This window comes from Myodes glareolus, chromosome 9 (genome assembly GCF_982192425.1).
Source record: "Myodes glareolus chromosome 9, mMyoGla1.1, whole genome shotgun sequence".
In the NCBI taxonomy this organism is placed as follows: domain Eukaryota; kingdom Metazoa; phylum Chordata; class Mammalia; order Rodentia; family Cricetidae; genus Myodes; species Myodes glareolus.
The window spans coordinates 55090401-55113581 of NC_142034.1; the positions used below are offsets into that span (position 1 = coordinate 55090401).

General features: G+C 49.5%; 1 protein-coding gene across 2 annotated transcripts; it reads right to left on the bottom strand.

The window, feature by feature from the left end:
- Positions 1-23181, bottom strand: Aloxe3 (arachidonate epidermal lipoxygenase 3). Of its 2 annotated transcripts, none has more exons than XM_048448351.3 (16): positions 23053-23181; positions 21892-22109; positions 20909-21113; positions 19423-19504; positions 18347-18466; positions 17899-18024; positions 15393-15496; positions 14725-14897; positions 13832-13975; positions 13547-13750; positions 13371-13457; positions 12685-12854; positions 12003-12124; positions 6632-6732; positions 5906-6076; positions 1-838 (listed from the first exon to the last, which is right to left on the bottom strand). In XM_048448351.3, the coding sequence occupies exons 2-16, from the start codon at positions 22036-22038 to the stop codon at positions 659-661; spliced, it is 2136 nt and encodes a 711-aa protein (XP_048304308.3). In that variant the 5' UTR covers positions 22039-22109; positions 23053-23181; the 3' UTR covers positions 1-658. The 2 variants fall into 2 exon arrangements, with proteins under 2 accessions (XP_048304308.3, XP_085551266.2); XM_085695140.2 differs by lacking the exon at positions 23053-23181 and adding an exon at positions 22207-22462.

Genomic DNA, 23181 nt, shown 5'->3' on the forward strand with positions numbered 1-23181 from the left:
TGGGAACCGAACATGTTAGCTTTTATTGAAGTCACTGGGCTCAAAGAAGGAGAGGAACAATAGTGTGCCAGTGGGCAGGAGGAGAGCTGGAGAAAGAGCGACACATAAGCCAGGCTAGAATTCCTGTTCTCAGAAACTCAACTAGACATCCAACTGAGCAGGGCTGATTCTTTCCTTCCCCTTAGAAGTGCTAGGGGCAAAGGGAAGTCCGTGGCAGACCCAGGCACACACCTTCCATTCCAGTTTCAGGGCTCTTTCAGAGAAGGAAGCTGAATTTAGTGGTCCTGAGCTTGGGAGAAGGGGGTAAGGAAAGAGTTACCCCAAGTGAAAGACTGGGTTTGAGGGGGATGTGGAAGCAGAGATCAGAAACTCAAACTGGGCATCCCAGTGTGGAAGGAAGATCCCCACATAAGAAGGGCAAGGAAAAGAACTCCTTTTCAAGGAGTGTATTGTGCATTTGAGTCAAGTCAGCGGCTTTCACCCTGAACACTGCTGTGCTGATCTCTCAGAGCTCAGGGCCTGTTTATATAACGTCAGGGCCAGCTTGGTCCCATAGGCAGAGGAGAATAAGGAGGATGGAAGGGACTGGAAGGCCCTAGGAAGTCGGCCTTCCCCTTAGTTGGAGCTTCCTTTCTTCTGGGAGGGTGTGAAGTGGGGCTTAAATAGAGACACTGTTCTCGATGAGAGGAGGGTCCAAGTAGGCATAAGGCAGTGCCAGGCTTTCGTTGCGTTCCCTGATGTCCCTTGAGATCTGTGCCAGGCAGTTCTGGAAGGCTGCAATGCTTTGCCGTGGGGCCTCCTCTGTGAAGTGTTCATCTGGGTAGGTGCCCAGAGGCCTCTGGGGGGAAAATAGGTCGAGATGTTAGGAAGATGTTCAAGATAAGATAGACAGTAATGAAGGTTCACATGTCAACAGATAAAGTCAAGGTGTTGTCTAGAGACACAAATCAGCTACCGTCACGGAGAACACAAGCCCTTCAAATCACGACCCCAACTCACCACCACTTCACTGCAGCTTGATTCAGAACAGCCCCCTATGGTATTCCGAATGAGGATGTCTCCCATAGGCTCATATATATATCAGTGTTTGCTCCCCAGTTGATGGAACGATTTGGGAAGGATTTGGAGGTGTGGAGGAGGTGTGTCAACTGGGGTGGGTTTTGAGGTTTCAAAAGCCCACACCATTCCTAGTTTTAAAACACTTTAAATTGCCAAATGTGGTGGCACCACGTCTTTAATCTCAGCACTAGGACAAGAGGCAGACAGCTCTCTGTGAGTCTACATAGTGAGTTCAGGACAGCCAGAGCTACACAGTGAGACCCTGTCTCAAACAAACAAAACAAACCAAGCCCAAAACATCTTGAACTTGTGGATTAGATATAAGCTGACTCTCAGCTATTGCTCCAGCACCCTGCCTGCCTGCTGCCATGCTCCCCACCATGACGAGCGTGGACTCTAACCCTCTGGAACCACGAGACCCCAGCTAAATGTTTTCTTGTATAACTTGTGTTGGTCATGGTACTTTGCCACAGCAGTAGAAAAATAACTCAAAAGCCAGGCGGTGGTGGCACACGCCTTTAGTCCCAGCACTCGGGAGGCAGAGGCAGGCGGATCCCTGTGAGTTCGAGGCCAGCCTCGTCTACAAGAGCTAGTTCCAGGACTATGGAGAAACCCTGTCTCCAAAAAAAAATCCAAGAAAAAGGGGGCTGGAGAGATGGCTCAGCGGTTAAGAGCATTGCCTGCTCTTCCCAAGGTCCTGAGTTCAATTCCCAGCAACCACATGGTGGCTCACAACCATCTGTAATGATGTCTGGTGCCCTCTTCTGGCCTGCAGGCATACAAGCAGACAAAATACTGTATACATAATAAATAAGTAAATAAATAAATAAATATTGAAAAAAATCCAAGGAACAAACAAACAAAACAACAACAAAAGTAAGAACCCCTTCCCCACTAGCCCGAGAAGTACAGAGCAGACTGCGACTTGGACCCTAGCCAACCCAGTTGGAGTGCTCCCCCTGCTGGCACCCCTCTTCATGGCACTCTGATTTTGAAAGTCGATTCCTGAATCTCAAAGAGGAAGAATGAAAAAAAGTCCAGCTCCTCTCCACCTCCTTCCCTGATCCATTGGGTTTGTTTGTTTGTTTTCTTTGTTTTGTTTTTGTTTTTTTGAAACAGGGTTTCTCTGTATCTTTGGAGCCTGTCCTGAAACTAGCTCTTGTAGGCCAGGCTGGCCTCGAACTCACAGAGCTCCGCCTGCCTCTGCCTCCTGCCAAGCTGCCTGATCCACTCTTTAAACTCGAAGACCTCAGTCATATTCACCATTCAACAGCGGTTAACAAATGTATTCCAGAAAACAGGTCCAAGAGTATAGCTGGCACCACATAGATTTACTAAATCCAAGCCCTGAGGACACCCAGCCTCCTGGTTCTGAGGTCTTTACTGTCATCTGACATCATGAAACCTTTGCCATAGATAGACTCGCTATCACCACGACATTGCCACACTTTGCAACGTGACTATCCTTGTATAGGACTGTCCTTCCACAATCACCATCATAGCGTAGGTCAAAAGGCATGGGTCCAGCTTCCTAACCTTCAGGCAGCACAGGGCTACTGACACCTTAACATGTCTTGTTCCCATTTGACTGCTTTGGTGGAGGCCTTCAGACTACCGCTAAACAGCAGAAATAATAGTGGACATTGTTTCCTTGCCCCTAATTTTTCTTTTCTTTTTCTTTTCCCACCGAGACAGGGTTTCTCTGTGTAGCCCTGGCTGTCCTGGAACTCAGTCTAGACCAGGCTGGCTTCAAATTTATAGATCCATCTGCCACTGCCTCCCAAGGGCTGGGATTAAAGGCATGCACCACCACCGGACTCTTGTCCCTGATTTTAAAAAGACATCTATTTTCATCATAAATACAGTGTTGGGTTTTCGTTTTCATTTTTAAGATAAATTTTTAGCACCAGGCCGTGGTGGCACGCGACTTTAATCCCAGCACTCAGGAGGCAGAGGCAAGTGGATCTCTGTGAGCTGAGGCCAGTCTGGTCTACAAAGCAAGTTTCAGGACAGCCAGGACTGTTACACAGAGAAACTTTGCCTCAAAAAACAAAACAATCAAACAAAAAGATATGCTTTAATCAAAATTCCTTCATGGGGGCTTCATTTGAAACAAGCTTTTATTAGTAATGGCTGTTTGCGTTAATCAAGCCTTTTCACCTGTGTTGGGCTAATTATACACTACGCCTTAATATTGATGGAGCAAACGATATCACTACACTTCATAAGGTGAACCAACCTTTCATCCTTAGAGTAAAATAGGCCTTGGCACAACGCATTACTGTTTACTCCACAGTCCTCTGCCTTTATTGGCTGATACATTTTTAAGATTGTTGGAGCTAAGTAGAGGAGTTTATAATTTTATTTTCTTAATTACAGCTGACATCTAAGTATTTTAAGTGAGCCATCACAACCATACAACAACCCTGAAGACAGCTTCTTTTATCAGCCCCCACTTTAGAGATAAGGAAATTGAGGCTTAGTGTGGCCAAATTAGAGAGGTCACGGAGACATTGAGTGTGACCCAGGGACTGGAGCCCTCTAATGAGGTCCACCTCCCTTAAGATCAAGGCCTCTGCTAGCTGGAGAATCAGACTCCCAGGACTGAGAAGGATTCCGCCTTTTCCTGTGGCTTCCAGTTTGAAAGACAAAGGAACCGGGCGTAGTTGTATTTCGCTGCCTTTGACCCCAGACTTCAGTGGGTGACTCTTCTGGGATCACTGGCCTGCACACCACACCTACCCTTACGTCTGGTTTGCACGTCTTCGGAAATCTGTTATGTTTTCTTAGAAAGTCATTTCTTTTGTTCAGATTTCCAGTTTCGTGTCCATGAAACTGTAAGCAGTATAATCTTGCAATTTTAAAACTTCCTCTGTAAAGTTTCCCTTTCCTATTCCCACTGTGTATTTATGTTCTTTCCTTTCTTGGCTTGATTAGAAGTCTCCGGCTGAAGAGAGGGTGCAACTGATGAAAGCTAGGCTGGCAACCAAAATGTTAACAATTGTTTATCATGTCTTTATAGCACTAGTCTTTTCTCAGGGACTGCCTTGTAGCTCAAGGTTGGCCTGGAAGTCACTAGATAGCCCAGACTGGCTTCAAGCTTGTAGCAATCTTCCTGATTTAGCCTCTGGAATTATTGGTTTTCTCTCTCTCCCTCTCTCTCTCTCTCTCTCTCTCTCTCTCTCTCTCTCTCTTTCAGTTTTCCAAAACAGGGTTTCTCTGAAGCTTTGAAGCCTGTCCTGGAACTAGCTCTGTAGACCAGGCTGGCCTTGAACTCACAGAGATCCACCTGTCTCTGCCTCCTGAGTGCTGGGACTAAAGGCAAGCACCACCACCCAGGTCTATTATTGACTTTAAAAAAAAAAAAAAAAAGACAGAATGGGTTCAGTGGTTAAGACTATAAACTGCTACCCAGGCGCTCCGGAGGCAGAGGTCGGTGGATCTACAGGGAGAGTGCCAGGACAGATTCCAAAGCTACACAGAGGAACCCTATCCTGAGAAACAAGAAATAAAACCAAAACATGTTACTGTTTAGTAAAAATATAACGAAAGAAAAAGTTGTTAAAGAGATTTTTTAAAAAAAAACAAACTGCCATGTTTCTAGCACCAAACCAAACCAACCATGAGAAACGAGGGCATTCAGAGGTGCCGTGTGACCCTGGCTTGGAGGCAAGATCATGGGGGCTGAGCTGCACGATGAACACGCAATGTGTGAACAGCCATGATGGTAACCGATGACTCAATTGCTGCTCACTTTAGCCTAAACTCCTTAGCGGCCTCACCTCCTCTCTCCAAACCTGTCCCTCTCAGCCACTGACACAGCCACAGAAACACCCTTGCTAGAACAAATTAAGTCGAGTCACTTCTAGTGTAAAAGCCTTGAGTGGCCTCATTGTCCTCTGAACAAATACTATGCAAAGTCCTGCCTTACTCTTCACCCTGCCCTGCCAGGTCACTTCCCTGAACCTCCGCGATCATAAGAACATCCTAGACTCTCCCTTCCACTCCTGGGTGTCCCTCCCTTTGCCTAGAAACCAACGTTGCCCCTCCTCTGCCAAGCTCCTACTCGTTCCACAGGTTTCAGCTTGCATGTCACCTATTCCATGAAGCTTTCTTGGGTTCTCCCATGTAGGTTTCCCAAGGCCCTGTTCTTGCCTTGGGAATAACAATAGGCATTGCTTCCCACCGATGCCTTGTATACCAAGAGTATACTCAGGAAGTGATCTTGAACGGTTAATATACGAGCACTTCCAACAACACTCTGATGTCTGATGTCCCTCTTCATTCACCTGTATGTCACATGAAAGCATCAAGAGGGTGAAGTGGGGTCTCATTCAACTTCATATACCTAGTATCAAGCACTATGCTGATATGTAGGAGGAACCCCACATTTAATGCTTAGGTGAATTAATGAGTGGTTGGTGGATAAATGCATGATTAGACAGATGGCAGGATGGATAGATGGGTGGATGGATGGATGGATGGATGGGTGGGTGTGTGGATGGGTGGATGGATGGGTGGGTAGGTGGATGGATGGATGGGTGGATGGATGGATGGATGGATGGATGGATGGATGGATGGATGGATGGGTGGGTGGGTAGATGGATGGGTGGATGGATGGGTGGATGGATGACTTGTAAATTACATAGAAGTCAGAACCCAGTCACTAAAGTGGCATTTGCTTCTAAGTGTGTCCTTAGAGATCAAGTATCATTTCCTGTGAAAACGAAAAGACTCTAGAGGCATATGAGCAGCGGACATAAATGGCTTCTGACCCTCCTACTCCAGAGTGCTTCACTGCCTAGTCTCAGCCCCCAACCTCTGCCCCACTCCTCCATGCACACACCTGGTCCTTGGGCTCCTGGCTGACCAACCAGAAGAGGAGAAGGTTGCTGCAGGTGACGTTCACTTCCGGGAGGGTGTCTAGGTAAGTCTTCATTGTTGTGTTCCCCTTGGCCTGAGGTGGGGGCTGCCTCATAGACGACGGGGCATTGGGCATCCAGGCGCCAAAGTCATGCTATGGAGAGATCCCCGACGCCCCAGTTGGATGAGCATAAGCTCCTATCATTCCTGATCCCACCTCGGCCATCCAATTCTCAAAGTTGAGAAGTGAGGGGACTATGGGAAATCCCAGAAGTCCCACAAGCCCAGCTCACCCCTTGTCATCCTCCACCCAGTGTTCCAAGATGGGGTAGAGTGAGTCACCCTGAAAGGAGGAACCCAGAGAGGAGGCAATCCTAGACAAAAGCCTTGGGCTGGCGTGTCTTGAAGCAACTTGATGCTCGACTTGGCCAGTTCTTGCCAAGGTCAGTTCTGTTCCCAATACAAGCTTCCCAGAGTCGCCATTGTAACTCTGGAAGCAGATCCACCCAGCCATCACTCAACACCAGCCCTTCACCCCACCCAGCCACTACTCCGACCTCAGTGGCAATCGTAATCCCACTCTAACCCTGACCCACCCATTCGCTCAACCAGAACTCTGACCTCAAGTCCATTGCCAAGCCTAATCCAGCTTTGGAACTTAACACCTTGGGTGGCCCAGTGCCCCTAGGCCTGCTTTCCCAAGCCTTACCTGCCCACTATTGACTGCAGCGTGCTGGGCGGAGCAGTTAAAGATGATTGCGGTGAGATACTTCACGAGCTCTCCTGGAGTGCACAGCCGGCTTGGGAAGCCTGGGTGTGGAGAGGAAAGGAAGAGGGTGTGGATGTGGATGGGAGGTGCTGGATTCCTGGGGGTTTCTTGGGGCAGGGGTTGACCACTAGGGAAGGGTGAAAGATTAAAGGCTAGACATAGGCTACAACTATCCTAAGACTAAGATTAGCACAGATGGCCACCACCAAAGGCTCTGGTCTTTGGAGCGGATCCAGATAGGATCTGGTCGCTAGACTGGAAATGATGAAAACCTGGCTCGGGACACAGCCAGCATCAAGCTGCCTCTCTCTGCCCTGGGAGGCACTTCCATCTCTAGGCCACACTAGCAGTTAATGATTTACTTCCACTCATGGGACCAATATCCACGCAAGACACCACCAGCCGAGCATCCTCTGCCTGGCTTAGCAGAAGAGATGATTGGCCACAGAGGATGTTACTGGAAAGTGCACCGTGAGGAGAGCAGAAAGGAAGAATAAAGGAACAGTTTGGAACCTAGGGGAGATACACAGGACAGAAATCAGAGCTGAGGCCTCATCGTCTGGGGAAGAGAAGGAGTCCCCCTCCCCACCCGGCTGAGGTATAGGCAGGACTTAAGTACAGAAAGTTGACAGAGGCCAAGTGCAGAAACCTGCATCTACAGTCCCAGACTCTTATTTTAGTTTTTATTTGTTTTTCAAGACAGGGTTTCTCTGTAGCTTTTGGAGCCTGTCCTGGAACTAGCTCTTGTAGACCAGGCTGGCCTTGAACTCACAGAGATCCACCTGCCTCTGCTGAGATTAAAGGTGTGAGCCACCACCGCCCAGTTTAGTCCCAGAATTTTGGGAAGTTGAGGCAGGACTGCTTGAACCTTGGGGTTCAAGGCTGATGGGACACTGCTGTGAAATTTCATCTCAGAAAAAAACAAACAAGCAAAAGAACAAAAAACAGAAAAATGAGTGAAGGGACTTGCTGACCAAGTCTGACCACCTGAGTGTGACTGCGAAGAACACACGGTGAAAGGAAAGAACCAGCTCGGCAAGTAGTCCTCTGACCTCACATATGTGTCATGGTGCACACGCCTTTCCTCACATGTGTGCATCACACACACGCACATACAAAATGAGTAAATGTGATGAACATAAAAAATAAATAGAACAATTAAAACATCATTTCAAAAGATAATGCAGAAGGGTTGGGGCATGGCTTCCGTGGTAGAATGTCTTTCTTCCTTTCTTTCTTTCTTTCTTTCTTTCTTCCTTTCTTTCTTTCTTTCTTTCTTTCTTTCTTTCTTTCTTTCTTTTTCAAAGGTTTGATCCCCGGCACAACGTAAACCCAGTATTGGTAGCATATGACTGTAACCCCAGCATTCCAGAGTGGAAGCAGGAAGACCATTTCAAGGCTATCCTTGGCTACTTATTGAGTTTAAGGTCAATCTGAGATGACATCTCAAAGTAAATAGGTCAGTAAATAAGTGAGCAGCAGAGGAGAACATTGTCAGGCTGAGCTCAGTCCTCCATCTTCCTTTCTTTGCACCACACAAACCTCATCCAAGTCCGTGGCTTTACTCACTTGCTCTGATGAGTGCAATCACAGTCAAGTTTAATAAAGTCGAACCAGTATTGGCTAAATACCAATGTGGGTCTTAAGGAGAAAGCAAACATCCCAGAGAAAAGAGCATGGATTTTGGTACGTGTGTGTGTGTGTGTGTGTGTGTACTGTACTTTTTTGTTTGTTTTATTTTTCAAGACAGGGTTTTTTATGTAACAGCCCAGGCTGTCCTGAAACTTGATTTGTAGATCAGGCTGGCCTCAAATTAGAGATCCTCCTGCCTCTGCCTTCTAAATGCTGGGATTAAAGGCCCAAGCTACCATTCCCCAGTTTGTTTGTTTGTTTGTTTTAATATAAGGTCTCTATGTAGCTCTAGGAGTCCTGGAACTCACTCTGTAGACCAGGCTGGCCTCAAACTCATGGAGGAGAGCCGCCTGTCTCTGCCTCCCTAGTGCGGGGGTTAAAGACAGGTACCACCATGTCTGGCAAGACAACTGTAGTCTTTATCCAGCTGGTGCTCACAGCTCCTCTTACCTCACATTGCACATATCAGCAAAGACTTCCAAAAGCCCATCTTCCCTCACCACCACGCTTTCCTGCCACCATCTCTCCTGTCACTTCCACCTTTTTCCTTTGTGGGGCTAAATCAGGAGTTGGAGGGGTGTAGAACATACACAAGGCCCTGAATTTGACCCCCACCGCGTGTACACACACACACACACACACACACACACACGCACGCACGCACGCACACACACATCATAAATCACATGATGTCACCTTTCACTAGAACCTTCTAAAGAGTCCCTCCATTGCTCGCTTTCTCTGCTCCTTCTTTCTTCCCTTTACTTACTCTACTCTGGCTACCTAGCCTTTGTGATATTCCTCAAGCACACTGGTACAGCCAGACCCCAGGGCCTGACACTTACTATACCACTGCCTGAGTATTCTCATCTCAATTAATATCCTCGACCCCTTGAGATCTCCCCAAGTTCTAGCTCCTCCGTCAGTCATTCTTTGACTCTCTGTATGAAATATTCTCCCTAGTAGATTCTGGTTTCCTCCCTAACATAAGTAGTCATCTGACATGTTTGTTGGCCATCTCTATCTCCCCTCAAAGCTCCATTTAAGAGCAGAAGTTTTGCCGAGTGGCAGGGGGAGCACACCTTTAATCTCAGAACTCAGGAGGCAGAGGCAGGAGGATTTCTGTGAATTCATGGGCAGCCTGGTCTACAGAGCTAGTTCCAGGACAGGCTCCAAAACTACAGAGAAACCTTGTCTCGAGAAAAAACAAAAACAAAAACAAAAAACCTAGAGTAAACTAGGCAGTGGTGGCAGATGCCTTTAATTCCAGCACTCTGGAGGCAGAGGCAGGCGGATCTTTGTGAGTTCAAGGCAGCCTGGTCTATAGAACAAGTGAACAAGTTCCAGGACAGCCAGGGCTACACAGAGAAAGCCTGTCTCGAAAAAAAAATCCAGGGCAAGTTTGTACTGGAAGAGTTTTTTCCACTCTGAAAAGCGCTGTAGTGTATAAACTCATAGACAAGTTTACTACAGAGGGGGGCTGACCCAAAAATAATTAAATCTCAACTTGAGTCTATAGGAAACAAATATGCCAGGGTTAATCCGCCAGGATCCTGATTAACAGTAAGTTTGCAAAACACAGGGAAAGATCACCCTTTAAAATACCCAAGAGAAATCTGGCTGTCGTCACCTTAACCTAGAAATCACTCCTGGTCTTGTTACTGTCGAGACAAGCTGACATCAGCTGCTTCGCAATGTGATGCAAAGCGCCAGGACAGCATCACCTGCATGAAATATTCTTGCCAAAAGTGTGCAACCTTTATACATTCCTTCCCATTTACAGAAACCACACAAGACATGAACCATATGGGTCACACAGGAGAGAGCAATTAGATACGTTCAAAGGTGACACACGAGCCTGGGCTTTTCCATAGCGCCATGTTGTAGAACTATAAAAAGCAGGGTGCCAGGCATGCACTGGCACAAGGGTGGGAAAGGCAGACACATCTCCTAGCGTTTGAGGCCAGCCTGATCTGCATTCAGAGCTTCAGGTTGGTAAGAACTATAGTGAGACCTTGTCAAAAAATAAAAAAAAAATCAAAGCAAATAAACAACAAAAGAATGTCAAAAACTGCTGCTGTAAGTTAAAAGAATCTTTAAATAAAAGGTGGTAATTGGTTGGCTCCTATTCCAACTGGATCAGTGGAGAAAAATAGGACAAAAGGGGAGATGTAGACTAACTGTGAGGGTGGCATTGATGAATGCTGACACTTCTGTTAAGTGTAGGGCTAAGTGTGTATAGCTCATTTGTTTGCCATGTAGGAACCTGGGTTTGAGCCCCAGAGCTACAGAAAGTTATCAGAATGGGACTGTGGGCTAAGTGTGGTGGCACATGCCTTTAACTCCAGTACTCCGTAGGGCACAGAGGCAGGCAGAGCTCTGTAAATTGTAAGCCTGGGCTGTCCTGATGTACATGCAGAGTTCCAGGCTGGTTAGGACTACATAGTAAGACGCTGTCTTAAAGAAACAAACTCCAGAAGTCAGAGCAACAGATTAATCAAATGTGGCAAAAGATTGTAGGATCTGGTAGGTAGGTAAAGGCTCACTAGGGTGTACTCTGCTGTCCTATATGTTTGAAAAACTTTGTCTAAAAAGATGAAAAAGTACAAAAGACCGCAACAGCTGTCTGTTTGGAGATGACTTGAAACTACCCTCCGAAACGATCAGTCGTCTAAAAGCCACGTCCCTACTGAGAAGACTCTGGCCAAGGTAAAGGAAACTGGCGGATGGGCATTTGAGCCACTTGAATACAATACAGACAGAAGGCTCAGTGGGTAAGGGTCATCAGGGATTGATCCCCGAATGCAGTCCCTGGGATCCATGCAGTAGGGGGAGGAGCCAAGTTACCTACACAAGCGTTGTTGTACGCCCTATACACACAAAACAAACAAACATATAAAAAGGGATAAAAAATAAAAACAGCTGGCCATGGTGGCACAGGCCTTTAATCCCAGCACTCAGGAGGTAGAGGCAGGCAGATCTCTGAGTTTAAGGCCAGCCTGGTTCCAGATCAGTAAGGACTATATAGTGAGACCCTGTCTCAAAACAACGAGAGAGAGAGAGAGAGAGAGATCTTTGGAAAAGGCAGTGTTGGTTTTTGAACCTGGAAATTCACCATGGAGGAGTAACAGAAGAAAGGTTCCTGCCATTAGAGATGCATAGACAGGAGTCTCAGAGCCAGGCTAGCCAAGAGTTAGGTCCACGGGGAGCAAGGGTTCTCATCTTCCCTGAGACTGAGAGAATACTAAGGAAGGAAGGGTGGTGTGCAACTCCTGCTTGGCACTGCATTTAAGGAACAGAAGTTGATGTTTTGGGGGGAGGTTGCTTGGGCAGAGGGAGGATGCAAGGGGACAGTGGGATCAGAATGCATGACGTCAGATCCACAAAGAAAGAATCAATAAACAAAATAATTTAAAAATATTTTCAATAAAAGAAAAATAGAAGAAGAACTAAAAGAAAAAAAAAGGAACAGAAGTTGAGAGGAGCCACATCAGAAGACAGGAAGTGCTCTGCTTAGCATGAGTGATACCCTGGGTTCAACCCCCAGTACCACATTAAGTGCAATTTATTAGTGTGGATTTCAGTAATAAGAACTGGTTGATGCAGGAGAAGTAGGTGAGGATGAGAACTGGATCAGCAAGAGCTTGTGAGTGGTGTGGATGAAGATAAAGAAGGGTACCTGAATTCTCCCGGCCGAGGAACGCCTGAGCAAAAATCTCACCCACCCAGGCCTGCAGCTCAGAGTCCTGCTGCACCGACGCATCATCGGGATAATAGTAGCTCACGATCTCGGAGACAAACCTGCAAGACAAAACTGCTGGTGCCTCTGGAGTGAGAGGGATCCTGGGCCGAAACCAGCTGGTGAGGCCCACTGACATTCAGGGAGGGCAGAAACAGGTGGCCAGAGTCAACTATTAAGAGTCCCCAAAGAGAAGTGAGTTCAGTGGACCCCCAGATCCAGCAGGAACCATTGCCTAGGCTCCCCATAAGTCCCCTGCCCCCCAAAATCAATGAGGTTTTGGGTATCTTCCCTGGGAGGCAATGAAGGGGACCATCATTCTGTTCCCTCCCTGTTCACCACTCCGGAGAAGAAGCCCTGCCTGCCTCCACAAGCCCTGACCCTCTGATCCCTCTGGACAAGGTGCCCCTTCCCTCCCTCCATCGCGGCTCACAGTCACCTGCTATGGCACAGGGGACCTGTCTGCCAGTTCCTACTCTTGAAAATTTCTTATGCTGGGTGGAGTCTGAGAACACCTAGAGACTAGGGCCTCAAGAGAACCAACTGACATGAACACAGGAGTCCACACTGCCCCCTGGGTCCCGAGACCTTGATGGCTGGAAGGACCTGAGGGTCCCCACACCTCTCAATAGCCGCCCAGATCTTCAGGCCATCGTCCCGGTAGTGGTAGTTGGGGATGTTCAGGACCCCGCGAGCCCGTAGGCTATCCGGAAGGCAAAAATCCGTGTAGGTGAAGTGGGCCAGCCCTGTGCTCATGAGGTAGATGAGGCCGCGCCTACCGATGGAAGTGACCTGGGGACACAACACACAGCTGGACTTCCCAAACTGGCTCACACCCCACCCACAGTGCCCGGAGATCTGCTGGGACTAATGGCTCAGCTCAGGGACGGGCGTCTGCGATTTATCCTGCAGTCAAGGACCACAGATCAAATACTCGTACGGGCCTGCTTAATGTAGGCTTCTCGGACTGAGGATCTACAGTGTGCGTGGGAGGGGACCTTGAGGTACTGATAACCACAAGAGTGACAACGCAGGAGAGGTGAGATCTCAGGATCAGGCGGGAGCAGGGCTGAGCTAAGGTCGACTAGCCCATTGAACCTACTTTTGAGGGTGTGCATCCCACGGCTGGGAGTGGCCAGCTGGGTCAAGGCTTAGGGGCGGGGCAAACAGAAGACTTGCAAAGAGGAGTAGCTTATGGGAAGAGGCAGGAGAGAATTGCATAAGGGGTCTTGCGAACCAGAGCAAAACTTGTGGGCGGGGCAAAGCATGCTTAGGGGCGGGGCCTTATGGTCGTGGTGGGGAGACTACCTTGTCCACGAGGCCTTCTGGATTGAGCAGCGTGGCCCTCGCGATGGTGTTCACCTGCAGCGTGTAGCGAGTGTGGGGAAGCAGGAGCTGCGAAAGGAACGAGGTCACGTGAACCGAAGGTCAGGGTAGACCTGGATGCCCCGCCCCCTTTAGTACGGACCCTGTCTCCCGCGGACCTTGTAGATTGGGTGACAGAGCGGCAGTTGACGCAGTGTGGCCATGGAGAAGGCCTCGCATAGCAAATGCGTGCACAGAAAGTGCGTGTTGTTCTCGTGCACCAAGAACTCAGAGTTGCGCACCCACGTCTTGGCCAGCAGCCAGTCCAACTCGCAGTCAGTGGGTAAAAAGATGGGGCTCTCCGGTCCTGGTGTCTGACTGAGCTGCGGGCGAGAGGAGTAAGAGGTGTGGCTCAAGCCTATTAACCTGAGGCTCCACCCCCAAAGTCTCGCCCCCAGGCTCACCTGGATGGCCAACGGCAGCAGAACCCCCTGTGGGTTAAGCCACAACAGGCAGAGCGGAGCTGCTACGTACTGTTGGCGACCGTTTAGGCAATGGACAGGGGCCTCCGCCAAGATCCAGTAGTCCGCTAGGAAAATATGCCCCCTCTGCAGAAGGCACACAGAGACTTAACAAGCCCTCTGCCCGACCTCCCCCACCTCGGCGCGTGTCTCTCTTCCCTCTCTGCTCTGTGCAACAGGAGGAGCTGAGGTCCCCAGCTTGAGATTCAGCAGTTCTTGCTACCTGCACTAAAGGCCGACGCTCAGTACCGCACCCTTCCCAGAATGCCCGGAATGAGGTCTTGATGAGTCTGTCATTGTGGAATCCCTCATTCGGCCTCTGGGCTTGGACAAGCCGACTTCCTCTGCTCCTCCCCCAATACCTTGTCCATCCTACTGTCTCAGCTCGGAAGGAATCCCCTCCTGAGACCTGACCTCAGTGTATCCAACAACAGGAAAAACAATACTCAATGAGTTTACCAACCATGGCCCCAGCCTCGGAGAATGTCTGAGGGCTTGGCAGTCACAGAGACTAGGCTGTCATCTGCTCCGGTCCTCAGAGTTCCTCGTTCTTTATAATCGTTCCTGCTACACCTGTCAGTCTTGTGGCTGGCCTGTCCTAAAGCAGCTATCTTTGGCTTCAACACTTGAGATCTCTGAGACCCTAAAACAGGCCTCAAACCATCCCAAATCCCACCTGGCCCCTCCTCCATATCTGTTCTTGAAAAGTAGACAGGTCTGCCCTGTGGATGGGGCCCACAGACCGGGACCATCTACCCTCCACATACAGCCCTAGTCCACAATGGCAACCCACCTGCCTCCCTCCTGTTAGGTCCACTGCCAAGGCCCTCACCCACCTCTAGCTCTGTTTGTAGGCAGGTGCCTGGTCCCAGCAGAGATGCCACCATGTCATTGGTGACAGGCAGCTTGCTGGGCAAGCTGGAGAGGCAATGGAGCATGACAGGGTTGACACCATTCAGGTACTGGTACCCAAAGAAGCTGTCCTCACACCAGTGCTCTGTGACGTACTCTGGGGGGGGGGGTGGCAAGAGAGGGAACCAGTAGGTCTGGAAACTACTTTCCAAACTCTGGTCCTGCCCAGCCCTTTGCTCCTCATTATGGCTTCAGTTTTCCCCCCAGGAACAGTACGAGGTGGACAGATCTACATTTTCACTTGAATACTGGACCCTGAGAGCCAGTATGGCGATGTGGCTTGCCCACTTGAGTGGCAGAGCTGGCATGAGAACCAAATACTCTCTGACCCCAAATTCTAGAACACGTGGTAGTAGGAGAAGGGAAGGGAGTCACATGGCTCTGACCAAAATCAGGACTTAAATGACCATGAGTCTCTTCTGGGTGAGCAGAGTTTCTCTATACCCTCTCTCCTATCCTTGCCTAAGGAGGTTCCTGGACTCCTGAGAAGGATGCCAGTGATGAAGCCAGAGCCCAGCCCGTTGGAATCCAGCAGCTGGCATGATCTTGGCATACAGTAAAAGACCGGCACCCGCTGCCTGGCCCTGCACACCTGAAGTGAAGGTCTTGTGGCACCAGAAGATGTTCCGGATGTCATCCAGCTTCTTCCAGGAGCCCTTCCGGTCTAGCAGACCGCGAATCTTCATACCCAAGGATCTGAGGGACAGAAGAAGGTTAGAGCTGAACTGGGCGGGGTGGGGGGGCAGTAGAAGTCACTGTGCCCAGCCTGGAGAGAGAAATAGGGCCATTTCCCAATTTAAGTGCCTAACAATCCACATGGGAGAAAAGTCTAGCACTCAAGTGAAACCCTGCAGACTTCAGGGTCCTGCTTCAAACTCAGCCATCCCTGAAAGGAAGGAGGGCATTTGTGGCCAGAAGTGGCCCACCCTCACTGGTGTTTTGACCTGCTTTGTTCAAATTTCTAAGATCTCTTAGACCTTCCATAATTCCTTTCTGCCTATAAGACAAAGCCCCACATGCCATGAAACCTCTCAATTCCCTGTGCATCTGTTACTTCCCATCCTACTGTGAGTTCCTTAGGAAAAGGACTCGGCTCTGTGCACCCTGCCGTGCCCATCTCCTCATGGGCACCCACCAAATGAGCTAAACTAAGGGAAAGGGAATGGAGCTCAGAACGGGAAGGTCTGTAGCAAGGGGTCACTAAGACAGCTGCACAAAAGTGTGGACAGCTGAGGAAGGCAGTGGGTGGGAGCAGATTCATGACCTTACAGACCCAATGTCAAGGTCATCTATGCTCACTTTAAGTGCTGGCACACTTACTGCCCAAACATTTGCTGAGTACTTTCCAGGCACAACCAAACAACCTAGGCAGAGTTGAGCCGAGTAGCGCAAACCTACATACAGTCCCGGCTACTCATCTGACTAAGGCAGGAAGATCACACTCTCAAGGCCTCCCTGAGCTACAGAGAAAACCTGGAAGCACTCAGTCATGAAGGCAGAGGCTGAGGAGGCAAATAAGCAAAAAGACACTTTCTCTCTCAAGGGCCTGCCACAAATGCCCTTCACAGCGTACCTTGATCATGCCTTTCATTTGACTCCCCCTAAACTCCTGCAAGGCTGCCTGAGAACAGCCCGCCTTCCCTCTGACCTTGCTCAGAGCCCCCAGCTGGTGACCCCATTCCTGCTTAGACCTTCACAACCTTCTCATCTCTCCGTCCCCCAATGCCGCATTGTCCTGACTGAGTTTGGCAGTACATCCTGGTCCTGGAGTCTGAGCTCCCTGTGGCTGATGGACAAGCCGTCCATCACAGACAATCTTTCCTGCCTCCCTCCACCCTCTTCCACTTGTCCTCTTTGGAAGGAATCATTCTAGACACACATATGCAGGAACGTTCTAGACACACGTGCGCCGGAAGTGAAGACCCGGTTCTTGTCTTGTCCTCCTTTGGGCCTCCACGTGCAACTCCAGATGAGTTTCCTCAAAGAACCCTTGGCTCACTGTCCCCGCCCTGGACTCAGCCGTCACCTGCTGTCCTCTCAGCTCTTCCCTGCCAGGCTTGTTTCAATCCAGCCCTTCTAAGAGCCACACCCTAAGCCTCCCTAGCCTCCATCTTCTGCTTGTACCCAGGGGCTGTAGGGCTCCTCCCTCTGGTCCTACACACTGAACATCCTAGCCATTGACTCAAACTGATCATGAACGCCCCGACAGCTCATTAACCGTATGCACGCCTCCTTAGTGGTCCCGTGGATTCCTTCTACCAAAAGGCATCTCCTTGAAGGGACCCTCTCTCTATTGAGCTTGGTATTATCTCACTTGCCTTTCCTTAAAACTTACAATGGCTCAGTGATTATGAGCACTAGCTTCTCTCAAAGAGCCTGGGTTCAATAGCACACACACTGAGCAGCTGACAACCACCTGGAACTGATCTGATGCCATTTTCTGGCCTCTGTGGGCACCTGCACACTTATGGCAAGCACTCACATAGACACACACACACACATTTTTTAAAAAAAAATCATAAATTTTAGACTTATGATGTCCGAGTAAGTGGGTCATTTTACCCTTCAGACAATTGTCCAGAGACTGTAAAAATTAAAGTTGTATTTGGCAGGACATGATGGTACAGGCCTTTAATCTCAGCACTCCTTTGTGGGCTCAAGGCCAGCCTGGACTACACAGTGAGTTCCAGGACAGTCAGGCTATTTAGAGAGACCCTGTCTCAAAAAATAAAACAAAACAAAAAACAAAAACAAAAAAATTAAACTTAAACATCCAGAAAATATGGGCTTTGGAGTTGAACCTGACATGGTCTGGCTTCACCTCCTCAAGACGTAAGGACAGAGCCTCTCTATCCTACTTCCTATGGTCCCTGAGACCCATGCTCTGTCCAGAGCAAGTGCCCTGAAGGACAGGCATAGGGCAGGAGACCGAAGGACAAGGCAAAGGGAATCTAGGAGGAAGGAAAGAGGACTGTAAAGATCTGTGGGAGGGGAAATGGGTGCAGAGAGAACGGCTGGGGCCTGTCCTGTGAGGGACCAGGGCAGGAGTAGGGAAGAAGGAACAGAGGACAGAACGGCAGGGGAGGCAACGCGCTCACGCAGGGATGGCATTGAAGATCAGCGAGGCCGTCTTGGTGGCTGAGTAGCGAATGTTGGGATCCATGTGCAGCAGGGATGGGATGTCAACTTTCATGGGAAAGCCTGGCAGGTACTGGTTCCCAGAGCTGCGGAGAGGCAGGGAGAGAGGACAGAAACCAGTCAGTGGGCCTGGAGCCTGGCCCCCTCGATTCCTTTTCTCAGCCTCGTCCCCGGGTGGTCTAGTTCTCCACTCATCGCCTCAACCCGCCCTTTCTTCTCCCAGTCAGAAGGAAGGGCTTTCGCCTCCACAAACACTTCAGGACCATCACTGCCCCGCCCCCCGCCCCTGAGAGGTGAATAAACTGTCCTCCTCATGGGCTCCAATACCCCCTTCCATGCCGCCAGGTCCCATCTCAGCAACCATCTGCATCCCGCCCCTCCACCCCCTTTCCAAGCATTGGTTCTCACTTGTCATCCTGGTCCGCACAAGGCACTGTCTTGGTCAAGGCAAATTTCTTATCTGACTCTATTTCCTCAAAGCTGCTGACATCCAGCATGCGAGGGAAACCAGGGGCATAGATCTTCCAGCTGCCCAGGGGAGGAGGCAGAAGAGTTAGGGTCATCTTGGGATAAACAGAATCCTTAGCTTCTAAAAGTATGACTTCAGGTGACCACTGCAGCTTCTGTTTTCTGGCTATGTGACAAAGAATTGGATTTTTTCTGTGAAGATACTGAACCTCAGATAGGAAGCGAAACTCGGAATCTTGTGCATGCTAAGCACATGTTGTACGACTGAACCACACCCCTAAGCCCCAGAGATGGGCTTCTGTTATTATTAAGATAAACAGAGTGTGATGGCACACACCAGGAATCCCGACAATCAGAAGGCTGAGATAGGCCAGCCTGGGCTACCTGAGTATGAGGGGGCACTAAGATTGGTAAATTTAGTACTGTTTCCAATATGGAGACCTGGGTTCCATCAGGGCCACTCAGAGGATGAGACTGGCAATTTGATGGTCTTGGATAAGTGTTGGATTTGGGGGTTGTTTTGTTGTTGTTGTTAGTGGGAAGTTTTTTTGGTTTGTGTTTTGGGATTTTGAATTTGGTTTTTGCTTTTTTCAAGACAGGGTCTCTCTGTGCCTTACCTATTGTGGACCTCTCTCTGTAGACCAGGCTGGACTTGAACTCACAGAGATCCACCTACCTATGCCTCCCTAGTGCTGGGATTAAAGGCATGTGCCACCACCGCCCGGCAAATTTGGGGTTTATACGAGTATGTGAGAGATCAAACTTGAGACCTAAAGAATGCTAGGCAAGCTCTCAACTCTTGAGACACAGCTACGTTCCCAGTCCAAGGTGACTGTTGATATTGGTAGTCTGGGTCCAGATTCAAGTTCAGTGTTAGAGTGGAATTAAGTTTGAGAGACGATGCTGATCAGAATTGAGTTCCCACGGTTTTAACTGAAGTCAGAGTTAGGAATAATATTAGTAAAGCTGAAGTCAGAATAAAGATGTGACTAAAAGTCAAAGTAGGCCGTTCTCACCGATAGCATTCTTGGCGGGCCTGGAGTTCCCGTTTCCTGTGATCCAGAAGGAGGGGGAGGGAATCCTGACAGATGGTTCTTGCTGTAGGGAATGAAAACCAGTCTTCATATCAATCTCTTTTCAAACTGCTTCCTACTGACAATGTGTCTGAACTCTCTAAGTCTTGATCTATGCTATCTCCATGTGCATTACCTGGGGAATGTCCACACACTCTTTGTCCATTCTCCATGGGTTTGAAGCCATTGCCATATTCCTAACTGCTCATGTCTGTCTCCTGTCTAGATAATATTCTCCTTGAGGAGAACAGTCACATCACACTCATTGTTTGCCCTTCCAGGGTCTGACTTGGTGTCTGGCATCATGTTCATAGCATATACTTGATAATTGTTGAATAAATACATTTTAATAAAGCCACCATGTCCTCTGATGGTGAGTGGGGATTGATAGTAAAGTCATGAAAAGTGCTTTGTCTGCTGTGGATAGTGTTCACTTGCCTCACCTTAACACAGAGTACCCATCTCTCACCTCTGAGACATATCAACACACACACACACACACACACACACACACAGTGCAACCCTAGTGTTGCCTCTGTGGAACAGACAGTTCTGGAAGCAGAAAAAGTTCACACCAGTATCCTTGAAATTCAAAATTTAACAAGAGTGCCTAACTCACTTCCCAGACACTTCCTCCCTACCAGAAAAGCTAGAAGGAAGTAGGGCACAGGGTCTTTGCAGCTAAATTCTCGAAATACCCATGACTTTTCTACTTGTTGAAATCTAGCTTGTAAGTTAATTACTTTCTGAGCTCTAGAGAAACATATTCTAGAGAAATGCAGCAGGATGCCATGGATTGTCAGTTGCCTGGTGTGAGAGTATCTGCCTGCATCTGGTGTGCCTGTCTGTGTATGCCTGCTTGTGTGTACCTGCTTGTGTGTGCCTGCCTTTGTGTACCTGTTTGTATGCGCCTGTTTGTGTATACCTGTCTGTGTGTGCCTGTTGGTGTGTGTCTGTCTGTGTATGTCTGTCTGTGTATGTCTGTCTGTGTGTACCTGCCTGTGTGTACCTGCCTGTGTGTGCCTGTCTATGTGTGCCTATCTGTGTGTGCCTGTCGGTGTGTGTCTGTCTGTGTATGTCTGTCTGTGTATGTCTGTCTGTGTGTACCTGCCTGTGTGACTGCCTGTGTGTGCCTGTCTATGTGTGCCTGTCTGTGTGTGGCTGTCTGTGTGTGCCCGCCTGTGTGTGCCCATCTGTGTGTGGCTGTCTGTGTGTGCCTACCTGTGTGTGCCTCCGGAGGAAAAAACACTACTCAGAAAGCGCTTGTATGTCGGGGCTTAACAATGCTCTTTATCAAAAGTTATCTACTTTTAGATCCCAGCATTCCTAACCCCAGTCCTATTTCCCTACACCCTGAGTTCTGAGAGACTCGATTCCTAATCCCAAAAGAAGCTGCTGCAGTACTGTGCAGTCCCTGGCCCTGGCCCACCTGTTCCTGGCCGCAGCTCCACGGTACAGTAGCCCTCAATCCACTGATAGCTGGGAAAGTGAGTCACCGTGCCGTCTGGGGCAGTGACGCTGATGCGACTGCAGTACCAGGGGTCCTTGCGGAAGAAAGCAAAGCGCTCCTTGTGTAAGCGCAATAGCAAGATCTCACCCAGTTCTGCTGCGCAGCGCACCTTGTACTTCTGAACCTGGAGTGATGGAGGCACAAGCAAGACAGTGAGAGAAGGAACTGCCGCGGCATCTTTGCACTGGGAAAGGTGCATTAGAACCTCCATTTATTCTGGCAGATAAGCCTGAGCGCTTGCTGATCCATGTGGTTCCTTTGTGTGAATGAAAAAAAGAGCCTGTCTTCATATAGAAATAGGCACTACACTTAGTGCCTGTGCGGAGTTTTGCTAGCATTCCTAGCCTCCTTGGCCAATAGTGCACTTTTATGTAGGGCAAACTCTCCTAGCGGCGGAAAAAGGGAAGCAAACCCCTTCCAGAGAACAGGAAATCCATGGTCAAAGTGAGGAAGCTTTGGCAAAATTCTAGGGTCACTAAAGGGAGGAGCCGGGCCAAGCAGTGGTGATGCGCGCCTTTAAGCCCAGCGCTCAAGGGGCAGAAGCAGGCACTTCTCTGAGTTCGAGGCCAGCCTGGTTGGTCTACAGAGTGAGCGTCAGGACAGTCGAGGTTGCACAGAGAAATCCTGTCTGGAAAAGCCACTAACAACAACAACAATAAATAGGAGGAGGAGCCGGAAGCCAGAGAAAGTCCCCAGAGCCGCTTGTAAGTGCTCCTTCTCCACAGCCTTGTCTCATCGTTCAAAATGAAATAAAATGGTGATAAAGTTATGGTCATCATCCTGAGTTCAGCAAGACTTGAGGAATCTAACAAGAGTAACCCTCAGCTCTATCAGGTTCTCCGTGAGGTCTGAACCTTAGAGGTCTGTTCCTTAGAGGTCCCCAATCTCTCCTGTGTACTCACCGATCCAGAGGCAAAGTCCCTGCCCACACGATCCAGCCTCTGCTTGGGGCTCTCACCACAGGTGCCCACCAAAGTAGCATAGATGTTGTCCAGTGTGCCAGCCTTCAGGTAGGAACCAGTGGTTACACACAGGCGGTAAACTGCCATGGTGGGACTCAATAACCAAAAACAGTAGCTGGCCCAGAGAAGGTGAGCTACAGGCAGAGCAGAGTCGTCTCCTGGGCAGAAGAAGGATAGGGGTTGGGGGAGGGTGAGCCTGGAGAGGGGCCCAGCTCTGAGATGTTCCTGGGCTCGCTCGCTCTCTCTCCTTCTCACGGGAGCTCCACTGGTAGCTCAGGAGTGCTCTCCCCGCCCACAGTTGTTTGCTTGTCTCTGATAGAGCCGGTCCCTCTGGCTGGCTCATCCAGATGGATATCAGGAGACTAGGTCCATCGAGGAGGGAGGGAAGAAGGGCGGAGGAACCAAATGCCGAGAGGAAGACAGGGAGGAGGTGACGCGTGTGTGACTGGGACACTACCCTCTGCCTGATCAGAGGCTTGACTAACCTCCTGAGGCCCATGTTCACCCTCTCCCCTGTTTCCACGCAGACCCTTTTCCTCCTGTTTCCAAACCAGAAACGGGCACGAGAGCACCAGAATTCCTACATGTGAATCAACCATGTGAATCACACCGTACGTCGGAAAACTGCACCAACCCATAAGTCACACGTGACCTCCCTCAGTAACAACGAAGTAAACAGCACGCTCTCAGCAAGTAAACAGTCCTCTCAGCACGCGGCAGGTGGTCAAGGTCTCCATCTTGCCACCCAAACACCCGTTTTTTCCTCAAGCCTAGTCCCCTCTCTGTCCCCAGGTTTTGATATTCCCGATCTCTATGGCGCCCGTGGAACAGGGCCTGCCTAGTGAATGGAGGCCTGCCGGGCAGCATCTGGAGGCCCCCGTGTGACATTCTTCACGCTCCAGCCCTCCCTCAGCCTGCCTGCTAGACCGTGGGAGGCAACCCACGTGCCCTAGGAGCCGGGATCTAGGTCACAAGGGCGAGGGACGAAAGATAGGCTGGACCAGGGCAACCCGTAGCCCGCAGCGGCCCCGCGCGGCCGGTCTAGGAGCCTCGGGATTCCAGCATGCGCGGCTCCCGCCCCTGCGACCGTCTAAGACAGACCTGTAAGAAAGGCGCAGGCATTAGCAGGTAGGCGTTGTCATGTCAGGGTTCTAGACGCGAAAGTACATCCTTGTCGTTTAGGTAAATGTGGACTGCGGAGGTGCCTGAAAATACTCTTTTAGAGAAGAG